Source organism: Colossoma macropomum, unplaced genomic scaffold, assembly GCF_904425465.1.
Source record: "Colossoma macropomum unplaced genomic scaffold, Colossoma_macropomum, whole genome shotgun sequence".
NCBI lineage: Eukaryota > Metazoa > Chordata > Actinopteri > Characiformes > Serrasalmidae > Colossoma > Colossoma macropomum.
In genome coordinates, this window is record NW_023494790.1 from 18,311,120 (window position 1) to 18,334,942 (window position 23,823).

Here is a 23,823-nt window from a genome sequence, read left to right on the forward strand (position 1 = left end):
TAAAAATAAAAAAAATGTTTTTGCCTTTGCCCTCTCCTGTACAGTTGCCATTTTGGAGATACTTTTTTTTTTGGTTTGGCAGTGACAACTGCTTTATTGTATTTAAATATGCTTCCTGTGTTCAGTCCTTAAGTAAATTAACCCATTAATAATTAATTATGGAAATGCTGTAAATTGTGTAGCTATGAGGATGAGGGATCTGGAAGAATCTGGAAATGCAGCACTGGAGTGAAATACTCTGAACTTCTTTCATTATGCAGTCAGCATGTACGACTGTGCAGCCAATGTGTTAATCAAACAAAAACAAGATACACAAACAAGAACTGAAAATAGGAAAGCTTATCACTGGAGTCCAGGGAAGACAGTGTTGTCTCTGCAATGCAAACCAGTGCAAGTACTACATGCTATGCTACTTTGATTACTTAAAAGTTTATTTGTTGCAGTACATATGCAAAAAACTCTGAAGACATCTTCATCCCATAATAATTCAACTAACAGGACCAGGGGACACTCCTAACTGCTTAAACCGTGATATCAGTATAGTCATTCTTATATGACTCCATACATTTTCTGCGTGCTTGCTTGGTATGCGCTCATGCATGTCATCCATTCTCTGCAAACGTCTGAACCATGCCATCCCAGAATCTTGTGATTTTGATTAGTTCTTAGTAATCACATGCTTTTTCCAGAGCATGCCAAATCATGGATATTTCAACAAGCTGAATTATTTATTTTCTATCCAAAAATTATATTCCTTAATGAGTGCTCTTGGATGGGTTTGGATGATCATCTGACTATAATGACCGTGGGTACAGTGTAATTAATACAACGAGTTTGCGTGTATTAGAGGGATTTCCTTAATGCTTTTATAACAGTGAAAAAGCTGAATCAGCATTATATTGGATCTTCTGCAGAATGATCTGTATTATGCTGTTAGCAGGGTCATTGGAGTAAACTAAGATTAAAACTAAAACTACTGGACAAAAGCTCTTTTTCAAACACAAAAAGTAGACCAGGTCAATAACTGAACCTATGAGACTATCAAAATAAAATGAAAATGAAATTATATTAAAAAAATATATTTATTACAATACACTGAAATAGTCTAAACATGATGAGAAATACTTCCCCCTTATTATTTTTCACAGAGAACAAGCCTGATAATTTAAGATGGGTAACACAGCAGTGTTTTGTTAAATGCTTAGACACACTGTCGTCAGAAAACGCTGTTTGTTGCTGCATCCACAAATGCAAGTTAAGACTGTACAGTGGAAGATCTATGTCAACAAGCTACGTCTAGAAACACAGCCGGCCTCATTGGGTTCAAGCTCATCTGAAATGGACTCATGCACAGTGGAAATGTGAGTTGTGGTCCGATGTGTCAGTCATTCAGATTGCTAATGGCAACAATGGATGTTATGTTCGTCATGCCAAAGAAGAAAAGGACCTGTCACTAACGCAAAGTTCAAAAGCCAGCATCTATCATGGTATGGAAGTGGCATGGGTGACTTATACATCTGTGATGTATACATATTTTTTATATACATATTTTGGAGCAACAGATGCTGCCTTCTAGGAAATGGCTTTTCCAGAGACATCCATGCTTATATCAATATGACACTGGCAAGCCACATTCTGCATGTGTTATGACAGCATGACTGCGTAATCAGAGAGTGTAGGTGCTACTGGCTTGCCTGCAGTCTAGATATGTCTCCTGTTAAAAATGTGGCTCATTATATGAGCAAAATATCACACTGAAGGCACTGTACAGTTGCACAGCTGGAAACGTATTATAAACTTATATAATTAGCGAATGGCAAAAAAATTCTGCTTTCAAAACTGGATCCACTGGTGTCTTCAGTCCCTAAATGATTATTGTTGTTAAAAGGAAAGGTAATGTAACACGGTAAACATCCTCCAGTTTCAGCTTTTTTGGAACATGTTGTACACATCAAATGTGGAATAAGCATATATTTACAAAAAAATAAACAAATAAGTAAAGCAAAACATCAAATATTGTGTTTTTGTACTTTGTACTATTTTCTATTTAATACTAATTATAAATCTAATAAATTTATTAGTAACTGCTTTCTGTTTTTACTAGAATTTCACATAAACAAAAAAATAGAATAAATGAAATAGAAGCTCAGAGCAATAGCAAAATGAATGGATAGATGACTAGATGGATAGATGGGAGGGCAGGCAGGCATCCAGAAATGCCGCTCACTTCTCTGGGCTCAAACTCATCAAAAATGGACTGATGTACAGTGGAAACATGTATTATCAAGCTTTTGGATTGTTTATGGGAATAATGGCTGTTGTGCTCTCCAGGGAAAAGACGAAAAGGCTCATCTAGACTGTTACCAGCATAAAGTTCAAAAGGTTCTGTCATGGTATGGCATGTGTATTAGTGCCCTGTGAAGGCATCATTAACATTGAAAGATATATACACACATTTTGAGGTATCGTTATATTGTTACAAAAAAAAAAGAAAACAGCATCTCCATTTTTTCAATATTTATTTTTCTACATCATTTGAGCACATCATTGCCCTTTACATTGTGAAAAAAAATCACGATGAATGGACGAGTAGACATGAAATATTAGAATTAAATGTCTTTACAATAACGTACAAAAGCAAAAAAAATGTTTTTGTTACCATTTTGGAGATATTTCTCTTTTTTTTTTGGACAACGCTGATTTGCTGCCTTCTACATTGTGTCTTTTCAGGGACATCCATGCTTATTTGAATATGGTAACGCCAAGCCACATTATGCATGTGTTACAACAGCATATCTGCATAATCAGAGAGTGTGGGGTGTGGGTCCTAGACAGGCCTGCCAGTCTCCTGTTGACAATGTGTGGTACATTACGAAACACCAAACATCACAATGAAGCAATGAAGGTCCTATATGGTAAACTTGTGTAATGGAAGTGACAAACATTCTGCTTTGAAGATTGGATCAGTTTGTGTCTTCAGTTCCCAAACGAGTAATATGTTATTAAAAGAAAAGGTGATGTAACATAGTGGTAAACATACTCCTGTTCCAACATTTTTGGAAATTTGGATATTTTAAGCATTTCATCGCTGTCCAGAAAAAAGTCAAGTCTTTTTTTATTTTTATTTTCCTCCATTCTTTGGCACAGCAGCTGCCTTTTACTTTGCTTGAACATTTTATGATGACTGGATCAACAGTAATGATATGAAATTGCTTAAAATAAAATCTTTTTATAGGCAGGCAGATAGATGTTTAAAAACCTAAAACTAACCTGAACTTCATGTAACACTCGAAAAAATATACAAATAAAAAAAAAAAACATTAAAAACAGAACACCATTATAACATTATTTGTCATTCAAGATCAATAGATCATTCATATTAAATCACTTGTATAAAATCACTAGATGGCGGCATACCAATTTTGATAATACTGTTATTACTGTGAAACCAGTGTAGGGCCAGCACATGCAACTGAAAAGCAGGGGATGTGAATAAATTTCACAGTGACTCAGACCAAAGACTCCAGAGTTGTAATACTATTAATTTAAACATTGTTCCCTCTCGTGCAAAAAACACAAAAACAGTGACCTACAAGCACAATCCGGAGGTGACTCACTGGTCAATTTTCAGTACTGCAACAACGAAGATTTTCAAATAACAATGTCCTTAATGTATGTTCTTTTTATGTATTATTGAACTTTAGGCTAATCCTGAAACAGTAATGGCACTGCTGACTGGCTGTGACTAGGCCAGGTAAATGAAATGTTCTTCTTTTTTTACTTTATTTTTTACATCTTAAACCTCAACCAACAACATTTCTTTACATAACTGCATATGATGCCTCTGTGACCACATGCCATTAATCAGGCAGTGCTATATATACAAACACTGACCACTACTGTATGTTGACCACCAGAAAAGAAGGATTAGCCTGTGCAATAAGTTACAGAAGTCCATTTAAGGAAGTAGACCTTTGTATAACCCTGCTCAGGAGTATTACTGACTGACATTCAGAGCACTGCCCCTTTCTAGTCTAGACTAAGCAAATATCAAAGTCACTTACATGCTATACATCCTATGTTGTCATAAAGAAAGAGGAGGGGTTGAATTTCAGAGGCTTTCTCAGTTCTGTTTCAATTAAACTTGCCTGCAGTTTGGGGGGCTGTGAGTGGACCAGCAGCTGATACTCAGGCTTAAAGAGGGTATTAAGTGGAGAACAGTCTGCCTTTGTCATACAGTGCACATCCATGTCGCATGACCAGGTGGATGGGAGGGGACATGGCACAAAGGGGGACCTGGTCACATGACTGGGGAATCCACCCACCATTCAAGCATGCGCACATAAATATACAGAATGCACTAGAGGTGGGCAACATAGCAAAAATACAATATCATAGTACTTAAAGCCATTTTCACGATACGCAATATTCATCATGATATTTCATTTTTCCTGATGTTTGATGAGTGCAAATAAATTTTTATTCAAAAAATTTTATTCAGTGCACTGAATAAAGTGCAGTGCAGTTTATATACTACACTGCACTAAATCCAGTCAAACAGGACTAGTCATGCTTTCTTTGTAATCAGAAAGAAAGAAAGAAAGATTGTAATTATCCCACCTGCAGCACCACACTGACACCTTGTGGTCTTCTCGCGTTCTGACAATATGATCACTCGTTTGTGAAAATGTAGGCCTAGTGGTCACCGGTGGGCGCACTTCTGAAAAAGTCGTAGAAACCATTAAAAGTTTCTGTTAGTTCCTGGTGGTGTCCAATAGTCAGTAAGGGTAATTTGTGTTTTCCTGATAGGTTGATATCACAGTGTAAATGATTCTAATGGTTTAACAGGTGTTCTGTGACTGATTCCAGATGCATTTGATGTTTTCCTAATGGGATCTAATGTGATCTACAGGGATTTGGCTCTAATGGTAACCATTAAGCCAATTCCCATTTGAAAGCAAGCCCCTCGGGTATTAATCCTGGTGGTTTTAATGGTCTATTTTTCAGCAGGGCTTTCACTAGAAAAATAACGATTAGGTTTCGTCACAGAATATAGTCACGTATTGTGGACATGGGTTTGATGGTTCTGTTTAATCACGCTGCCCGGAGCTTTTTTCCCTTGTTATGGAGCAAAGTTAGACTAGGCTGTTGTTGAAGAAGAACCCGAGAGGAATCCCACTGCACACTAAACTCTCTCTACAGCACCAGAGCAGAAACTGTGGCCTTCGAGGGGAACTGCCGCATCCGTAAAGGACCACGGTCACCAGTCCGCCTATTCTCCGACAAATCCCGCTCGTATTCCGGCAATCTCCGCCCTTCGTCTGCATGATTAGCCACTAGTGCCCTTCATGTGCTGGGCTCGTCTATTACGAACTATACCACCCAATCCTGGCGCAGGAGGCGGGGTCTTTTCCGAATACGGGCGGGATTTGTCGGAATACAGGTGGAGAAAAAATAAATAACGTGGTCACGGACTCCACCGAGGCCTTTCCCCATCCGTATCCGCTATCGGAAGCCTAAATCCGGGACTGCGTGTGATTGGAGTCCCCTGATGTCACTCAGGAGCCGCCTGCCATCCCTCCTCCCTCTCTCTCCCCCTCTCCTGCTTCTCTTCTTTGCTGCACTCGGCGACCATATCGGCCGTCAGGGGAAAGAGAACGACTCCGGGAAGAAGGGAATGGGACTGTTGTAGTTTTTTCCCTTATTATATAAGAATAGACTCGCAAAATGTCGACGACACGGTCGAGGCGCCTGCTTACAGCTCGCCTCTCCATAAGTCCCCACTGCTGAGACGAGACGTGTCTGTTTGGGCTTTTAGCTGCCTACTTCTCTCGACACGGCAAAATGGATCCCACTTTTCTTGATCGCGTTTTGGTCGCAAACAAAAGAAAACCTTCGAGAAAATAGTACAAGAGCGCCACGGAAGAATCGGTAAGTTCGTTTTGCCGTGCAGTGTCGCTGTGAACCGACTCGGCTGCGTTTTCCTGCATGTTGTTTCGAGGCCTTTTGTGCTGAGTTTGGAGTGGGCCCTTACCCAGCTTACCCAGGTGGGCAGCCGGCTCAGCTAAAGCAGCCATGGCCAATACGCAGCCTGGTAGCTGCGGCTTTACACTGGGTGAAATGGGTAAAATGACTTGTACTGGCGCTACTGATATGAAAAAGGGTTCAGAGTGGGAACTCGTTTGAATCAGCTAAAGCGTGCAGAATTAGACACAAGAGTCGTAACGATGTCTGGGATAAAATAGATCCGCTATTTCCAAGGCAGCAGCCCGGACTCTGGATAGGCTGTCACTTCCCAGGGTTTCCATTCCCGTGTTAAAGGCCCCAGCAGGCAGCCTCGAACAATTCACGTTTCTGCTGTTATAAATGAATCGTGGAGCTGAGATTATTTTTAGCACTGATTGTGGACTTGAGGAATAAACGCTGGTTATAACGCATGTGCAGATGAAAGCCAGATTTAGACTATTTAGTTCCCGTCTACTGACACTCATTTGCTTCAAACACTACTGAATAAACGACTTGGAAATATGTGTAAAAAAACTTTTAACATTAATTATAATTCAAGATCCCTTATCATGGATTTTTACTTGTATTTTTTTTTTTGTTCTCCCTGAAGTCCGCTTATAACATTTATGTGGGTTTATGTACCAAAATCACTCAATTAATTTTTTCATTTTCCAATCTCTCTTTATCCCACTAGTAATAAAAAGCTGTTTTTTTGCTGCTGTACCTGTAATACTGGTACATGTTAATGAACTCTGATTGGCTGCACTGCATTGTGCCTCATTGAGTAATTGTCTAGTCCAGGCTGGAACACTTCCTATAACTTGAGCTGAATGGGTGGGGCTAAACTGCAGTAGGCAGGTATATGCAAGTGAGTTGGTTTTTGTGACATCACAAAAAACACTCAGTTCACAGTGGCCTGCTTTATGCAGCTTAGTTTCCCTGTCTGGACTGGGGAGTGAATGGTATGGTTTGAATCAGTTTTGTGTGCTACATACTAGAGCTTATTTCACAAAAGTGAAGAATATTCAGTTTTCCATGATATGGGCCCTTTAACTCTTTGACTGTCTGTTCATGACCCTGCAAGCCTTGTCCTGCAGTCACAACTGCCCTACTGAAGCTTTAAATGTGCACATATAAATAAAAAGCTAGTATGGCTTGCATGGCTGGGTAATATATGATGAGGGGTGTTGATAAATGATGTCTGTACTGAAGGAGGGATAATCTGCACAGAGAACAGGTAGTTTTAGTTTCCTCTAAAAACTTTGTCTGGTTTGATGAGCTTTGATGTCTACAGTGTAATCATTCGCACAAACACAGAAGCACATGAACCACAAAAAATCTGGTGTTTTGCACCCTCGCTCATGGGAGGGAATTATATGGCAGCGTATATAGAAAAAGTCTGTAAATATGGTGTCCAGTCCTCTTCATCAGTTCTGAACACTTTTTCTCACCGGATCATGACCCACGAAAGCCCTCTGCCACACAGGAAACTGGGCCTGTTTTCCCAGAACCCATTTTTAAGGAATATCACATATGAAATTCAGTTCAGTGGCATGCGTCCCTGGAGCATTCATGGAGGTTCTTCCAAATAAGTTTGAAGTTTCACAATGCATAAAGTGATCCGTTTAAGAGCACGGTTGGCACTGCAGACATTCCAAATGGCAGCAGTTCACTGTCTTGTCTTCAGCAGGCAAAAGTTACATGTGGATTTGGTAACGGCTTCACAGTGCCTCATACTTGGGTCTATGGTTGTGGACCAACGTCTTCATCTCTGATCTTGGATGCCTTTTGGCCGGGGTTCATTTGAATTTCGCATTCGTGTTTCAGAGCAGTTCCAGATTCCAAATGTTCCAGGAAAATGCTCTAGGAGGACATTTGGAAGTATTTTTGTTGCCACTTTGCTTGAACTGTTGCAGTACTTTTGGCATTTCAGATTGGCATTCCTTCTCAGCCTCCTTAATTATGTTTCGAAATATTGCACAGTTGTTTAGCACATTGCCATTACCGCACTTACATTCAGGCAATTAAAAGTGGAAAGGAATATAGAAATGTATTATTATCCTCTTCTGGTTGTAGGCACATTTCCCTTTGTTGCAATTAGGGCCTACGCAGGTGTTTTAGCTGGCTTGAAGCTTGCAACAGAGACGATGACCTCAGTGGAAGTGTAGGTGCGTCTACAGCCTCCTTACTGCTTATTTCCTATGAGACAGAATTTCACTCAGGGGACAAGTGTCCTCCATGAGGCTGACCACAGACATTCAGGCACAGTGAAGTCTGCTCACAAGTCTTCTCTTTAGTGGTCTACATCAGAGGTCATCAACCCTGCTTCTAGAGATCTGCCTTTTTGAGTTCTCTTCCAGTCCTGATTGAATGCATCTGATCCAGATCATCAGCCCACTTAATTATTTGGATAGGGCTGAAGCTAAATTCTGTAAGAAGGTACATCCCCACAAGCAGGGTTGGTGACCACTGGTCTGTGTTAAGAGTTTGTTACTAGAAAGGAAGTCATAAGTATTTGCTGTACCTATGGCGTAAAATTAGTTTGGTTAGCAGTTGTACCATTTTAACTTGTGTTTCAGCAGTTTTGTTGTACATCCTCTCTGACAGCAGGTAACAGTTAATTAACAGAAAAAAGATGCAGTGATAGCTGCAATTTTTTATTAATAAATGAACGAGTTGAATAGTTAATCAGGTCATCACCCTTAAAAATAAAATGTTCCCAAATGGTTCTTGGCTTGAAAAACTTTAATTGATATAGAAACTTTTACCTGATGTGAACATTCTTTAAACTTTAGAAAGGTTCTTCACACTCACATCTCATTCACAAAAATGGTTCTTTTTAAAGAACCGTCCATTGAAGGTTCTTTAGGGAAATAGAATTGGTTCTTCTGTGGCATCACTTCAAGGAACCCTTTTTAGCGCTTTTATTTTTTTAAGAGCAATGCTTTCCCCCAGAGGAACTCATTGTATTTTGGACATGAATACTAAGAATAATTTCTGTAAGGTTTGGGCTTGTTTGTTTATCATGACTAGCAAGAAGGGTCATAACCCAGAGATGGACCTGGCACCTAAAGTGAGGTGCAGCAGCTGTGCATGAACTTGCTCGCTCTTATCTTTCTGGCAGGAGGTACCACCCTCTATGTCTGTCTTCCATTCAGGACATGGATGTTATCGTCAGCTGTTCATAAGACTCCACTTGGTGTATTTACAAATCTGTTGCACGACAGTAGGTTTCATATAGACTACTTGTTTGAGACTTCACCTTATTGTGTTTGTGAGAAGATTGTGCTTGATGCACGGCTACATTTACTTTATTCGTTCTAATGAATTTATTTGATTAAGATGGTGAAAGGTTAAGAGTTCTAAGAAAATTCTCTTTTCAACTGCATGTTGTTACAGTGATTTTCCATGCAGCTAAACTGATCATGGCAGTTTGTGTTAGTCTAAAGATGATAAAACTGAAACACTCCACTCAGGATATAGTATTGCACACAGTGGGTGTAATACAGTACCTAACTGTGACGGGGAACTAAGTTAACACCTTTTGTGGTATTGAATATATAAAGCCCCCCCCCGTGACATTTTCCTAACTGTTTTACAGACTTTTTAGATGTCTTAAACTTGTGCTTTGTATATTCATACTGATAATGAAGCTTAGGTAGCTGCAGTAATGATGAATGAATGTACAGTACTGTGTAAAAGTTAGAGATCGACCTTCATTTACTTCATTTTCAGTTAAAATTTAGACAAATTATTCATTTTTAGGAGATAGTTCTGATATAACTGAGAAGAGAAAATAGACAACGAAGAAGAAAATTTGCACATTAAACAAAGATGCTACTTGTGTTCTCAGAATAATGAACTGACCATCCTAGAGTCTAGACCTCAACAGCATTGAATGTGTTTGTCATGACTTGGAGAGTGAGAAGCAGAAAATGCAACCAGCTTGTAGGACTGAACTTGGGGGTGTGGAAAAATATTACCGCAGATTTCTTCGAAAAACTTCCAAAAGCAAATCTCCCAAAAGATTGGAAGCTGTAACAAATACAAAGAATGCAAGGAAAACCTTGCACTTAATGGTCATTTTGACTGTAAATTAAATAAATGAGTGAATTGACTCTCTTGCACAGTAATGTAGTATTTTTAATTTTTTTTTACTGAGAATTTCGGCAGTAGTGTGTTTGATATGAGTTATTCTCCGTCCACTGAATATTAAAGTAAACCGTGTGGCTGGATGATTATTAGGTCAGAATCAGGCAGACTGGGCCGTGGTGTATGCTGATGTGCTTCCTCCACTGTGACTTGGATGTCTGGTGTAGAGTTTGGCTGCAGTATCAGGTGGAGGGGAGAGGGGGTGGGGGTGTTGGGGAGAGGAGTGGGGGTGTTGGGGAGGGTGGGGGGGGTGGGATCTGGACTACCAGGAAGTGGCAGCTCTGCACAAGGCTCGTTAACGTTCTCGGGAGCAGAAACCCAAGCTGAGCAGAGAATAGCCTAGTATTTAACAGCCTAGTGTTTTGTGATCTGGTGCCAGGAGCCAGAATTCATCCAGAGGCTGTCCAAGTGCAGCCAAAGGATGATGGACAAGGGGGGACTGCTATCAACCCGCTAGATATTCTGCTGCTGTTAAACTGCAGAACTTTCAGTATACAGACGTTTGATAACTGGTTTGCTGCTTGTGGAAATTCCGAAATATTTTTCTCTCTTGAAATGCACAGAATTTGTCCACATTCAATTTTAAAAGTTGTGTGGTCTTGGGTATTAATCCACAATATCAAGAAATCTGGCCACTACGCTAAAATGTGTTACATACCCCCCTTGCACAATTGGAAAGGCTTGAAGAGACCTACAGACAATACAGGTGCAGATGCAGATTTACTAAGAGAAACACATGTAGGTAAAGTAGAAAGGAAGAGTGTTCACATTTCAGTTGCTCAGGTGATTTACAATTACTTTATGGCAAAAAAGGAGAAATAAGATACAGTTTAATGCCCAGTGTGAGCCTAATACAGGTTTACTTTAATGGCTTCACATAGGACAGAATGTTCTTACAGGCAGTAAACAAGTTAAATTATCTAATAAATTAGGAACACATCATCTGCATAACATCTGTATCTGCATTAACAGTTCCTCAGATCAGCTAATGCTAATATAAACTGTTAGCCCATAGTCCAGTTTTTCTCACTCTGTCCAATCTGATGTGAACTTTGTAAGATACCGTTACCTTAAATTACTTCTATTGTTATGCTTACTCATTGTCGATATCTGAATACAAGCCTACCGGTCAAGTGGCTTTGTAGATTTCTGAATTCTGTGTAAATCATTTTCTCTAGCCTTCATGAGCTTCGTTGCTAGTTATTACTATCTGTCACATGCAGTGAGTGATTCTGTTTATGCCTGGTGTGAGCCTAATACACCACTAATTAATACAATGCTTGGGTCAGGCTCTCTTCTCATGGTTGAAAGTTTGTCCTGAGCCTTTCATCTCTGTCCCACTTAAGCTGTGACATTTATGTTTCTGCTTATTGTCCCTCAGCGACAGCATAGCCAGTCCCTGTCCTTCTGATCTTCATTGTCTTTCTAACTCTGGAGAGTATATAGGACAGTGAAGCATAGCCTACATTTATTACGATGAACGTCGTTATATTTGGGTTCAGTATTTTACTTTTGAGAGAGCGCTGACAAGCACTTTAACAGTGACCTGTGGGTGAGCTGCTAAATGCATACATACAGCCTGAAATGATGTGAAATTCCTCAGTGTTTGGAGCAGAGGGTCAGCCTTTACCAGATTGTTGTCCCACGCCATTTTTAGGCCAAATATGTTTTGTTTGTTTGTTCTAGGGGTTTGGTCTTGTCTCCCAGCCAAGCAAGGGAACCATACAACCAGTCCTAAGCCTCCTCTGTAACACATTTGGTAGCATTTAGGGATGTAATGATAAAACATTTTCAGGTTTGATACATTTTTCAACTCAAAATTTAATTACATTTTGAATATATTGTATTAGAAATGTTATAAACTACGTATACTGCTTTGGCTAATTTAAAATAAAAGTGCTTCGGAGCTATAAACAATACAAAAATCCTGAACTGCCTTATGTAAAACCTTATACTGCTTGTTTCCATTTTCAAATGCCACCAAAGTTAAAACATTAACTTCAACAATGTCCTAAACCCACATGTAGTTTAACCCTGGATTTTCTTTGTTCTTTGGTCCATCCCACCAAGCTCAGAACTCTAATTACTTGACATAGGGGTGTCAAAACTATGGACAAATGTATGGATGCTGCAGTCATGTGACTCAGATTGAACTCCTCCTGAAAAGATTTAACACAGCAAGCTAAAGCCCAGTTAAAATGTGCATATAAAACTATGTTGAGTCTGACACTAAGCTGTAAAGCCTCAGCACACCAAAGTCTGTTTTGTAAGTAGGTTTTTCATGCTCTAGTGGCCACACAATATGTACGCAATCTATAAGTTCAAAGTATGTTCTGTGAATAAATTTCGTGTCGTGCGTGGCCTCTCTCTGAGCCGGAAAAACTTACCAGTAAAAAGTGCCAGTTGATGATCAAAAGCTACCCTAGAAAACATAACTGAGGTAGCAAGCTATCCCATCTGTCTGCCTGTTGTCTGTTCATTTGTTTGTTAGTTTGCTGTCCATTTATTTTTTCGTTCATCTCTCCATCTTTTCGTCTGTTCATTCTTTCATCTGTTCATTCTTTTGCCTAGTCGGTCATTCAACATGGCCATGCCAGCATTTCCTGGACCTACATCCAGCAGTATGGTCAATAAGCTCCTTTGCTTCTTTAAGACGCTGCCATGTAAAAGCTGGATAATATTTATAGAGAGTCTTGAACTCTGCATCGTAGTCCACAACATGACCTGCGTATTGTCGCTGTCCGAAGAAAAACAAGTATCTTTAAAATGGTAACTTTACAGAAGAGGACAGAAAACATTTTTAATGTAAATAATGTATTCAAAGCAATTTTGGGGCAGTTCTACTGGTCCAATCATCATGAATTATTCACACAATGTAAAGGACAGCTACTGAGCTAAAATAATGCAGAAAACTAAAAAATTGTGAAAAATGTGTTTGTTTTTTTCTTTCTTATCATTAAATTTATTGTGTTTAGCTCTTCCTCAGTGGTGTAGCGGGTGTACAGTTTTGGACTGAAGGATGTCAGTCAAGTGGCGTATGACCATGCCGAGACAGTTCTCACATGTCTATGTTTTTTCAAACTTTCAGGAATGTTCAGTATAACGTGCAAATTTAGTATCATGCAATCATTTTTAAAAATACTTTACACTGTGACTTTCATTGCTTTAATTTTTAATTCAAATTCAAAGTGAGACCCTCTGGCCTGTTGTCGAGGAAACTGAGAGGCCGAGGGATATATTGACGATATGCCAATATCTGACATTGTTTTTCTGGTTTTGATGCTGTTACACATTTAGTAACATTGAATGTGTTGTAGATTATTGATTTTGCTATGCCTGTGGATTAATGAAGACTGTGCTTAGAGATTTATGTTGTGTTCAGATTTATGCTTTGCTTGTTGAAGCATCATCCCATGGGGACTGAGGTCAATGTAAAAGGCCTTTTTTATTCTCAGACAGTCCATGATGACACTGCTTTGGCTGGAGTTAGAATAGGTTTAACCTGAGAAACCATAATGGTCAGAGTGCACTGCAAGATTCACACACATTCATTGCAGTGTGCTTCTTGTGCTGGCTAGCAGAGGACAGTATTTCCTTTGAATACCCTGTGTGTCTTACTTTTTAAAACCCTACCAGTGTCCCAAACCCATTCTCATTCTTGTTCTTGGGGCCATCCTGTCAATTCACCATCTTCTTTTTAAGCTTAGAATATTGACTACTTGAACCATGTGTGTCAACTCTATGGACGAAAACATACTGCACTCTTGAGGTACAAGTTGAAATCCCTCTGAAAGAAGTTTAATGCAGAAAGCTAGATAATTTTTTTGTTGGTGCTTTAATAGGACTAATTGCATTTTTGTAGCAGGACATTACATGGTCTGGACAAAGTAATTTCAAGGTAATTTAATTAGTGTTGCTTTATTCATTCAGCATGTTCAGATGTCCAGATTTAATCTGGGAACTCAAGGCACTATATAGTCAAAGACCAGTTTGTGTTCAAATTTAACTGTACACATGTTACATGAGAGGCCTACACATAGCTGACCCCACTGACAGATCTCTCTATTATGTGCACATGCATTCAGCCCCCAACATTGTTCAGCTGTGAGGGTTTAGTGTGAATTGATGTAAGGTTGTTGAGTTAGGAGAAAAGACAAGCTCATTGGCCCCCAAGCAGGTTGTCATCATAACTACACAGCAATATCTGAGCTTTGATTTATAGCCGGTCTATGTATTCTCCTTGTAAGAGGGGGGCAGGGGAGACAAGGAAAGCTAAGTATAGCTGATGCAAGTGGTCCACTGCTGTTTTGTTCTAAGTTACCACACATAGAACTGCTACAAAAATCTTTATTTCCCCTGAATTGCTTTGGTTGTACAGCATATTTGTGATTGAGCAGTGAGGATGTTTACTCAGTTGACTAACCATTAGAACAAACATTTCCAATTGAAACAACAGCAACCAGTCTATACTTTTCTTTTTTTCCAAGTCCCAGCATACATGAGCCAGGTAATAACTGTTATAGCCTTGGCTACCTTGCTCAGATGTGATAGGAGCCTAATGGAGGGAAGGAGATCAACAGTAATGTTGGAAGGAGCTACAGGCTTTCAAAGCTTAGGCCAATTTCAGTGTGCTCTGGACAGCAATATCATTATCTGAGTTTCCATTCCTACATATGTTTAATAGGGAGTAGTGAAAAAAAAATGTGCAAAGAATTGTGGGGAGAACTGGTTAGAACTTTACGCAAATTACAAGCTTAACTCAGTTAGGTTCAGCAGGGAAAGTTAAACAATATGAAGAACTTAGCTGGTATTACCTAGTATTATGTCAATATGCTCTAGAACTAGAGATTAAGAGTTTAGAGTTTTTTAGTTCTTGTGCTAAGATGTGTGTTAATTATAACGTATCATCCTCAGACATTCATGAAAATGATTTGGTGGTGTGCTTGTTTAGGTGTACCTTCATCGTGGAATATATTGCTAAAGCATTATAACCCAACTGGCAACTTTCTTGTTTCTCCTCTCATTTTCCATTTTATCAGCTCCTCTTACCATATAGGTGCACTCTGTAGTTCTGCATTTACAGACCATAGTCCATCTGTTTCTCTGCATACTTTGTTAGCAGTGCTGCTGGAGTTTTTAAACACTGTGTCCAATCACTGTCCACCCTATAAAATAATCCTGCACTGTTGGTCCATTTTATAGCAGTAAAGTCAGAGACATTATCTGTTTCTGCACAGTTTGTGTTGGTCATCCTCTAGTCTCTTATAAGTGATAACAGGATGCTATCGGCTGGATATTTTGGTTGGTGGACTATTCTCAGTCCTGCAGTGACACTGAGGTGTTGTTGCTGTGACACTGAGGTGTTGTTGCTGATCTGCTTGTACCAGTGCAACACACACTAACACACCACCACCACCACGTCAGTGTCACTGCAGTGCTGGGAATGATCTACCACCCAAATAATACTTGCTCTGTGGTGGTCCTGTGGGTGTCCTAACAATTGAAGAACATTGTAAAAGGGGGCTACTAAGATGTATAGCCACTTCTGTAGATGTTGTGCGAGACACACTATAATTGGATTATGTTTTATATTATTATAAATTGTTAGTTACGGAGGTTTTGTGAGAAGACCTGAATTTGAATTTAGGTGGTTGCTTGATGTCTGAACCAGAGAAAAGTTCATCCTTTGGAAAGAGAAAGGTCAGCCAGAGTACAGATGCTCAATAAAGAAGCCACTTATGAGTGGCACTAGGAGTACTAAGGCTCAGGCTTCACCTTATGGGAGATCACTCAATGGCAGGGCAACTTTATTTCTTGCTGACTCATATAATGACTAGTTTACCGTGAAGAGCCAAAGAAGGTTGGTGGTGCATTCCGAATGCAGAAGGGATTACCTGACACACATAAATTATTCCCACTTGGAGACTTGAACAGCAAGCAAGACCTGTCGAGAAACCTCTTTAATCCAGCAGAGATACTTGTGAGAAAAGTTGCATTTGCTAGCATTACTCTTTTGGAGTCATATTCAATTAAATTTAGATGTAGAATTGCTGAATATTAGCTACTGTGCTTTGAGTGGTCAGAGAGAGACAGGCCCAGACTGGCATTGTAACTCAGCCCATGGCAGCAGGTCTGGGAGCTGGGAGCGTATCCATGAGTTCATTTTTAGCGCTGGCCTTGAGTCCTTGCGAGTCTGCCTGGCAACACTTTAATCACTCAGTCACTTAACAGAGTTGCTCTTCTACAATCCCTAACACCAATCATTCAGCAGTTTATGTGCGTTTTCTCTCTAGGCTTGACTTGCAGGCACAGTCGTTTGTGCTCTGATAAATGCTCAGACAATAATGTGCTGTCTCCTGTTTCAGGTACAGGTGCCCCCACCACATGGAGAAGGTAGGCAAGGTGTGGAGCAACCTGAAGAGGGGATGTCAGTCTCTGCTCCACCCAGATGGAGGTTCCCATGGGGAAGTGCAACCGCAGACACAGCTAGATACATTTTGTCAGAATGTGGACCAGGTCCAGCGAGAGATCACACCAGAACAACCCAGCCCTTCTCGCAACAGGTCAGCACTCCCTTTGGTATCGCAAAGGGTTAATGGCAGCGTGGCACGCCGGGGTCATAACTGTGTGGCGGATGTGCCCCAGATATTAGAGATCACAGTTGAGCAGGACACCGAGGATGGGCGTGCCCCTCTTGGTGCCCGCAGAGACTCTTATTCGCGTCACGCTCCCTGGAGTGGCAAGAAGAGGCACTCATGCTCCACCAAGGCACAGAGCTCCCTGGAGACCACCGAAAGGCGGAGTGGCCGCTCCCGTCGTAGGCATGGAACAAGTAGCAGCAGCAGGGAGGAGCTGGAGCCAGGGGCACCACGCTCCCTGCGGCAGCAATTTCCATGATACGATGGGCCTGTGCCTCCCTCTGCGCTCTTCGTCACGCAGCACCCACTCACGGCCACCCAAGCGCAAGATCCAGATCACTGAGCTGATGCTGGAGACATGCCCCTTCCCGCCTGGCTCAGACCTTGCCCGAAAATGGCATCTAATCAAACAGCATACAGCTCCTGTTACAGCCACGACAGTCGACTGCTCCACGGAAGGTCCTGATGCTGCACGTGCTTCTCCGGAGGATGAGGAGGAGCGGCTGCGTGAGCGACGAAGGCTCAGTATAGAAGAGGGCGTGGACCCACCACCTGACGCCCAGATACACACGGTGGAGGCTGTCACAGCACCCTTGGCCTCCATCTACAAGCTGGGACCCAAATTGGCCCCCGGGATGGGGGAGGCCCTGAGTGAGAGCCGGGGAGCTGCAGCAGCTGACTGCGACTCTGAAGACGATGATGCCACCACCCTTTGCCTGCAGGCCCGCCGGCCCAAGCAGCGCCATATCTCGGTGGAGGGCCACCTAGGCAGCAAGCACCCAGGACCGTGGAAGGTGCATACGCAGATTGACTACATACACTGCCTGGTGCCGGACCTGCTGCAGATCACGGCGCTGCCGTGTTACTGGGGAGTGATGGACCGTTATGAGGCCGAGGCGCTGCTGGACGGCCGGCCTGAGGGCACCTTCCTGCTGCGTGATTCGGCCCAGGAAGACTACCTATTCTCTGTTAGCTTCCGTCGCTATGGTCGCTCGCTGCATGCACGGATCGAGCAGTGGAACCACAACTTCAGCTTCGATGCCCATGACCCCTGCGTGTTCCATGCAGCCACGGTCACGGCACTGCTGGAGCACTACAAGGACCCCAGTGCCTGCATGTTCTTCGAGCCCCTGCTCACTTCACCTCTCCACCGGACCTTTCCGTTTGGCCTGCAGAGTCTGGCTCGGGCTGTTATCTGCCGTGGGACCACCTACGACGGCATTGCAGCACTGCCTCTACCGCCAACACTGCAAGACTACCTCAGGGAGTATCACTATAAGCAGAGGGTACGCGTGCGCTGGCTGGAGCGAGAACCGCTCAAGGCCAAGTGAGAGGGAGCTGACCTAGAACTCTACTCCTGCTAGACTAAGAATGGGGTTTAGGTGTGGGGAGGGGCTTACACTGTGTACCAAGCAGCAGGGGTCAGGGGAGTCTCTCGGAAGACTAGTCCATTCAGCACTTTCTAGAGTTGGAGGATTTAAGATCTTTTGTGGGGAAAGGCTTTTAGGACAAGAGATGGGGAATTGTGGGAGGGAGCAAAGGGGGCCTGAACCTGAACACAATATATAAGCTTCTGTCTTTTTCTTTTTATTTCTTATTACTCAGCACCAACAAATACATAAAGCTAAAGTGGCTCTCCCAGTAGACACATCACTCTACAGCTTCTGGACTTCTAGACTGAAGCAGTGGGGGGGCCTTAGTTTCACTTTCCCACCCCCCTCACCCCCCAGCTTCTTTTGATATTCTCAGAGAAGATGATTGGGGTGAACTTGTAAAAGATATGGTCATGCTCCTCCACTCTCACTGCTTGACTACATGGTTTTAGTCTTTTCACTGTGTTGATTTTCTTTCACATGCTAATGTGCGTTTGTACAGCCATTCACTTCCCTACTTACTTTGAAATGCATCGCAAATGCATTGTCAGCTTTTAAGGTCATATCATGGACAGTTTGGGCAAGTCGGGGGTGGGTTTTGGGGGGGAAGGGGGGGGGTTGAGCTCTGATCAAGTTGTTACGTTTACCCATAATCCTTTGCCTTCATGGTGCTCTGTTAGTGGTTCCCAAGATAACATTCTGTTGGGAGGAGTGGAGCAGGCATTGAAGAGCGGGAAACAGAAAGGAGGATTTTACCCTATTCACAGAGAACAACAGAGAGAGAGGTCTGTGAAAGGTGGATTGATTTAGAACTATGTGTCCAGACAGCTGTCGGAAGGCCCCCGTTGTCGGCAGAAGGGCTCTGTGACATTCTGCTTCTTTTCACTTCCAGGAAGTGATGGACGATGATGCATAATGTGGCTACAGTTTTGTGTCATGTGATGTGAGTGCACCTGGTTTTCAAGAAACACACTCTATGCGTGAACGTTCTGTTGCTATCAGTATGTTTTGTAATCATTAATTCCTACCACTAATTGCACAGGCGGTGGTGATAATTGTTTTGTTTTTTTGTTTGTTTGTTTGTTTGTTTTGTATTGTGAATGGACTGTCAGTGCCGTGGGAGAAGGGCACTGATGAAGGGCACTTTAACTCAACTGTGCTTATGTTAGTGGGAGCAGCAGAGGCAATATATAATCCTACAACACTGGGACCATTGTTGTTAGCCATACATTCATTCATATACAGACATACATACCCAGACTCTCTAAGCTCACCTTGTCTGATAAACATTGCACTAGGCAGGACTGACGACTGTGTCGTGTGGTGGCCCTATCAGAGCCATTGTGCGTACTGGGTGCATCGGGCTTGCTTAATTAGCTGATTCTTAGTTAAATGTGAGTTGTTGAAACGAAAGTAATGTGCAAGTTGCATTACAGATACAGACTCCTACTAAATTGCAGTGTCACAGCCTCAAAAGCAGAGCTTGGCTCCTACACCAGGTGCAAACTGGTCAGACCCATTTTAACAGTTTAACGTATAGAAGTAAAAGAATGAATATAGCATTTCATTGCAGCTCACTCTGAGTGCACTCTGCACCTGCGGTTATTTTTTCTTTATTTATAACCCAAACATTGTAAATCTTGTGTATTCACATCTAATGTTAAAAGTTAAAAATGCCCTAACCTCGTCATCTAGGCAGTGTGCATTCATAGCTCTATACAAGTCATTACGTTTTGCATAATGCATGTATCTTCAATATGATCAGCGACCTAATTGTTGTAAAAATCAGTTCTACCATATATCACAACCTGTGCTTACAGTATGAAACACCAGCAGAGAGAAGGAGTAGTTTGACTTCCTCATGGTGTATGATATCATTCGAGTGTCAGACTCCCAAAACTCACTTCCTGCACCCCCCACCCCCTGCTCCCCCAACAACGCCCTCCTGCTTCTCATGCACAGCGTTGCCACCTGGCATCCATGATCAAGACGTCTTCCCACATTATCCCATTAAGCTTTCCTTTTGCTCAAGGGCAGATGTTGAGTCATGGGCGTAGACGTTAGAGGTGCGTCATTTTGTAGTCATCGACTTGCCTAAATAAGGAACTCCAGATCAGAAATGGTTTTGCCTACGGAAAAAGTAGCATTTTTAGGGATGTTCCAAAATGGTGGAACATCTGGGGACATTTCCATCTTCAATATTTTTCTGGTATATCTGGTGATGACAATACATAAACATTTATAATATGTATTAATTGGGATCCATCTGGATTAGCATTGCAGAGAAATGTACCATTTATTTCTGTAGGGTTATAAATGCTGTAAAACGTATAAAACGCAGACCGTTTAGCACAGTTGCCCAGTGTCGCCTAAATGTTCTGCCTGTAAAGACAGCAATTAATACATAATCAAATATCATTTTTAAATATCTGTTAAATCTAAACATCTGTCTGATGCCTTTTGTTTTAGCAAATGTTTGCGGAAACTGTTTTATCACCTTGCATCCCTTGTGCTTTTGGAAATCGACACTATGGCAAAGTTAATATACGAATATTGCTACGTACATGCTACAAGCAAAATAGCACTCCTGTGCATAGAATTGATGTTGCGTGAAAGTAAACAACCTGCTATACTTTAATGCTATTATATAACACCAGCTACTATGATTGTAGAATACTACTGCCAAAGCCATTTAATTACCACACTTGACAAAGCTCACTGGTTTGCACAGGGTATTTTGTTTAGGTTGACATTGTTGATATCAGTGATATCTATTCAGCTCGCAGGAGTGCTAGCTTACATGTAACGTGTGTAGCAGTGTTTGTGTTTTGACTGTGGAATCATCCTGTAATTCGGAGAATCCAGTAAGATTCATTGGAAAAATGTACATATGAAAAAACGTGTAAGCTTTGGGACATATATGTTTTTTGAAAATGCCATTCATTTTCCCATTGGCAAAACCAACTAGGTCTCGCCTGGGTACAGACAGCAAACTGCATCCATAGAGTTCTGTTGGAGAGTTATCAGGCGTTGAGGTTTGGTGTATATGGGAAACGCAGGGTCCCCGCTAAATGATTTCCCCCTTTGGCTCAGCTTCAGCAGGAATGGTGGCAGGCCAAAGCTCACCTGAAAACAGTGGTGTTTTGAGAAGGCCTTGGCTGTCCCTCTGACTGCCTGCCTGTAAAGGTGTATCATGCTTGGCTTTGCTCCAAATGCTGCCTTATTAAACTTGACACTTTTATCAGGGCAGCGGTTGATGGCAGGGTGGGGTGTGTGTGTGTGTGGGTGTTGCTTGGACTCCCTGATATACCTCCTCTCTGTCCTTCCCTTGTTTTACTAGTAGAGAGATGTACGGGGTAAACGTGTATTCATACAGATTTTAAAATAAGATATTTTTATTAGTAGTAATCGTAACGAAAGGCAATAACTCGTTGTCCTTTGGCTTAGCTACCAACAGGGGTGGGTTAGATGAGGAAAATTCTCCTTTATAGTGTAAGAACATGTGAAGTGAAGATTGTCCAGTTTACATCTAGAAGCAAGATAAAGCAAATGAACTGGTGACAAAGAGTCATAAATGTGTATGAGAGAAAGTATGTATTAAAGTGACCAAAGGTTCTGGTTTTGACTGCAGCAGATCCAGATCAATCCATTGACCAGAGAAGTGATGGGCTTACTACATCTTCCTCTCTGAGTGAATCCAGTTAACATTTACAGGTGAGACATTTCAGATACAGAGAAGCCTGGTTTGAGACCCAAAAAGGTGCTGATTGGCTCTCTGTGGTGTGACTTTCAAAAGTGCCTTTCCCTTCTAACAATGTTCAAACTACCGAATTGTCTCTGCAGATATTTCAACTTTAGTGTTCTGGCCCATGTCAGACGACTTGCAATCAAGTGAAGTGAGATGTCCCATTATGTAGTTAAAACTCTAAAAAAGTTATGTAAGAAAGATTTAAAAATGTAATAGCGTGTGTGAATATGTATGTGTGTTTAAAAGGGGGTGATGATAATGATAATGATGCCATAAAGATTGGTATAAAGAAAAAAAGGCTTGTGGCTTAATCCATATTTTAGCAGCTGATTTTGTTCTAGGCTAGCCTTTTTTTTTTTTTTCAATAATCATCCCACACCTGGTGCGGTTTTTAGTGTTTATATTTGCAGGCCACCTGGTGTATGTTTGACTCAGTGCTTTCCTGCACAGAAAAGAGAAGCTGCGTGGACAGGTCTACGTTCTCTCAGGCTGCCGAGTGACCGATTTTGAGAGGCCAGTTGTTTACTTGATTTTGAGTTGTATGTAAACGGAAGTATGATTTTTATGGTCTCCTGGTCACAAGCATGTGAGCAAAACTTGCCAGAATATGCTTCACTTTATTAAAGGGTTATCCTTTGATATAACAACACTGCAGTTACAAACTTAAGGGAATATTTTCTAAGCCATTTCATGAGTAATCTTGCGCACTTACCATAGGAGAGATTGTTTCCTGTTCAATGTTATCTGGCATGTTTCTGTACACATAGCATAGGAAGGTTGAGTTTAGCAATGCTTAGGCAGAAAAAGTGAATTAAAAGATTTACAGTCTAACTTTTGTTTGATATATATTTACATTAAGGAAAAAAAAGTGAGTCTTTTGTTTGAGATGCAATGGATCATGAACATCACCATGGTTACAACTCTGTCACTTTAATGCTGTATATGCACATTTAGTTGAGGGGAGGGCATTGGAGGTGGGGGTGTGGCCTGGGTGCTGTGGTGACACCACTTGACAAGGTTTGGACATCATAAAGATGACTTTTTAAGACCGCCCACCCCCACTTTAGTGATTTGACTGCCAAAAAAAAACCCTTGCAGCACTTGCCCAGCGAACCATCATGGACTGTCTTGAACTATGAGTATATCACTCTCTTTCTCACCATCTTTGAGTTGTCATTTTTATCCTTTTTTTTTTACACTGCCCGTGGTTTGTACTGTACAGTGTAATCACTCACCCCTTTTTCTGTTCTCGATGTTTTTTTCTCTGTCTTTATCTCTCTTTCGCTCTTTCTCGCTGTCTATCTTATGTACAGTTAATGGTCCCTACTTCAGGCTATGTTACTAAGTTGCTCTGTTGTATTATTTTGTTTGACTTTGGGTTACAGTATGCTGTTTGGGGGCAGAGGGGCAGCAGTGTTGCTCTCCCACCAGTAGCTGTCACTCTCGGTGCTCTTGGCTTATGCTTCATTGTCTTAATATTAAACAAAATAAATAAATAAAACAGTTATGTGTAGTCTGCTTCCCTTAAATTTTATTTCAGATGGGGTGGGGGGTGTCAGTCTCTCACGCAAATAGCTGACATGTTCATCCCGAATGCTGTCCTGAGCTTTTGATTTATAGACTTTGTGACCTACAGTGGTTAACAGATGTCATTGTAAACACCACTGCAGTGGCCATCCCTGCTTGACCTCGTCTACCCTTTCCCCGTTCTGATGAGACGAAGCAAGAGAGTCTAGACTGAACCCTCCAGCAGCCTGGGCCTGGGGAGTAGACAGTGGCCTGGACCCAGGTTGGCTTGGGTCCCCCCATTTTACTGTGTGCTCCTTTGAAGTCAGGTATAAATAGAAAGTGGGTTATGGGTTTCAAGTGATCTGCTAGAGGCCTCTGAATAATTGAAGCACAGCAT

General features: G+C 41.5%; 1 protein-coding gene across 1 annotated transcript; it reads left to right on the top strand.

The window, feature by feature from the left end:
* Positions 1 to 5,588: 5,588 nt before the first annotated feature.
* On the top strand, positions 5,589 to 23,424 carry socs5a (suppressor of cytokine signaling 5a). The gene is given in 3 exon segments (XM_036572423.1): positions 5,589 to 5,931; positions 16,524 to 17,046; positions 17,048 to 23,424. Coding segments are annotated over 2 exon segments (1,584 nt in total). The 5' UTR covers positions 5,589 to 5,931; positions 16,524 to 16,542; the 3' UTR covers positions 18,128 to 23,424.
* The last annotated feature ends 399 nt before the right edge of the window (positions 23,425 to 23,823 follow it).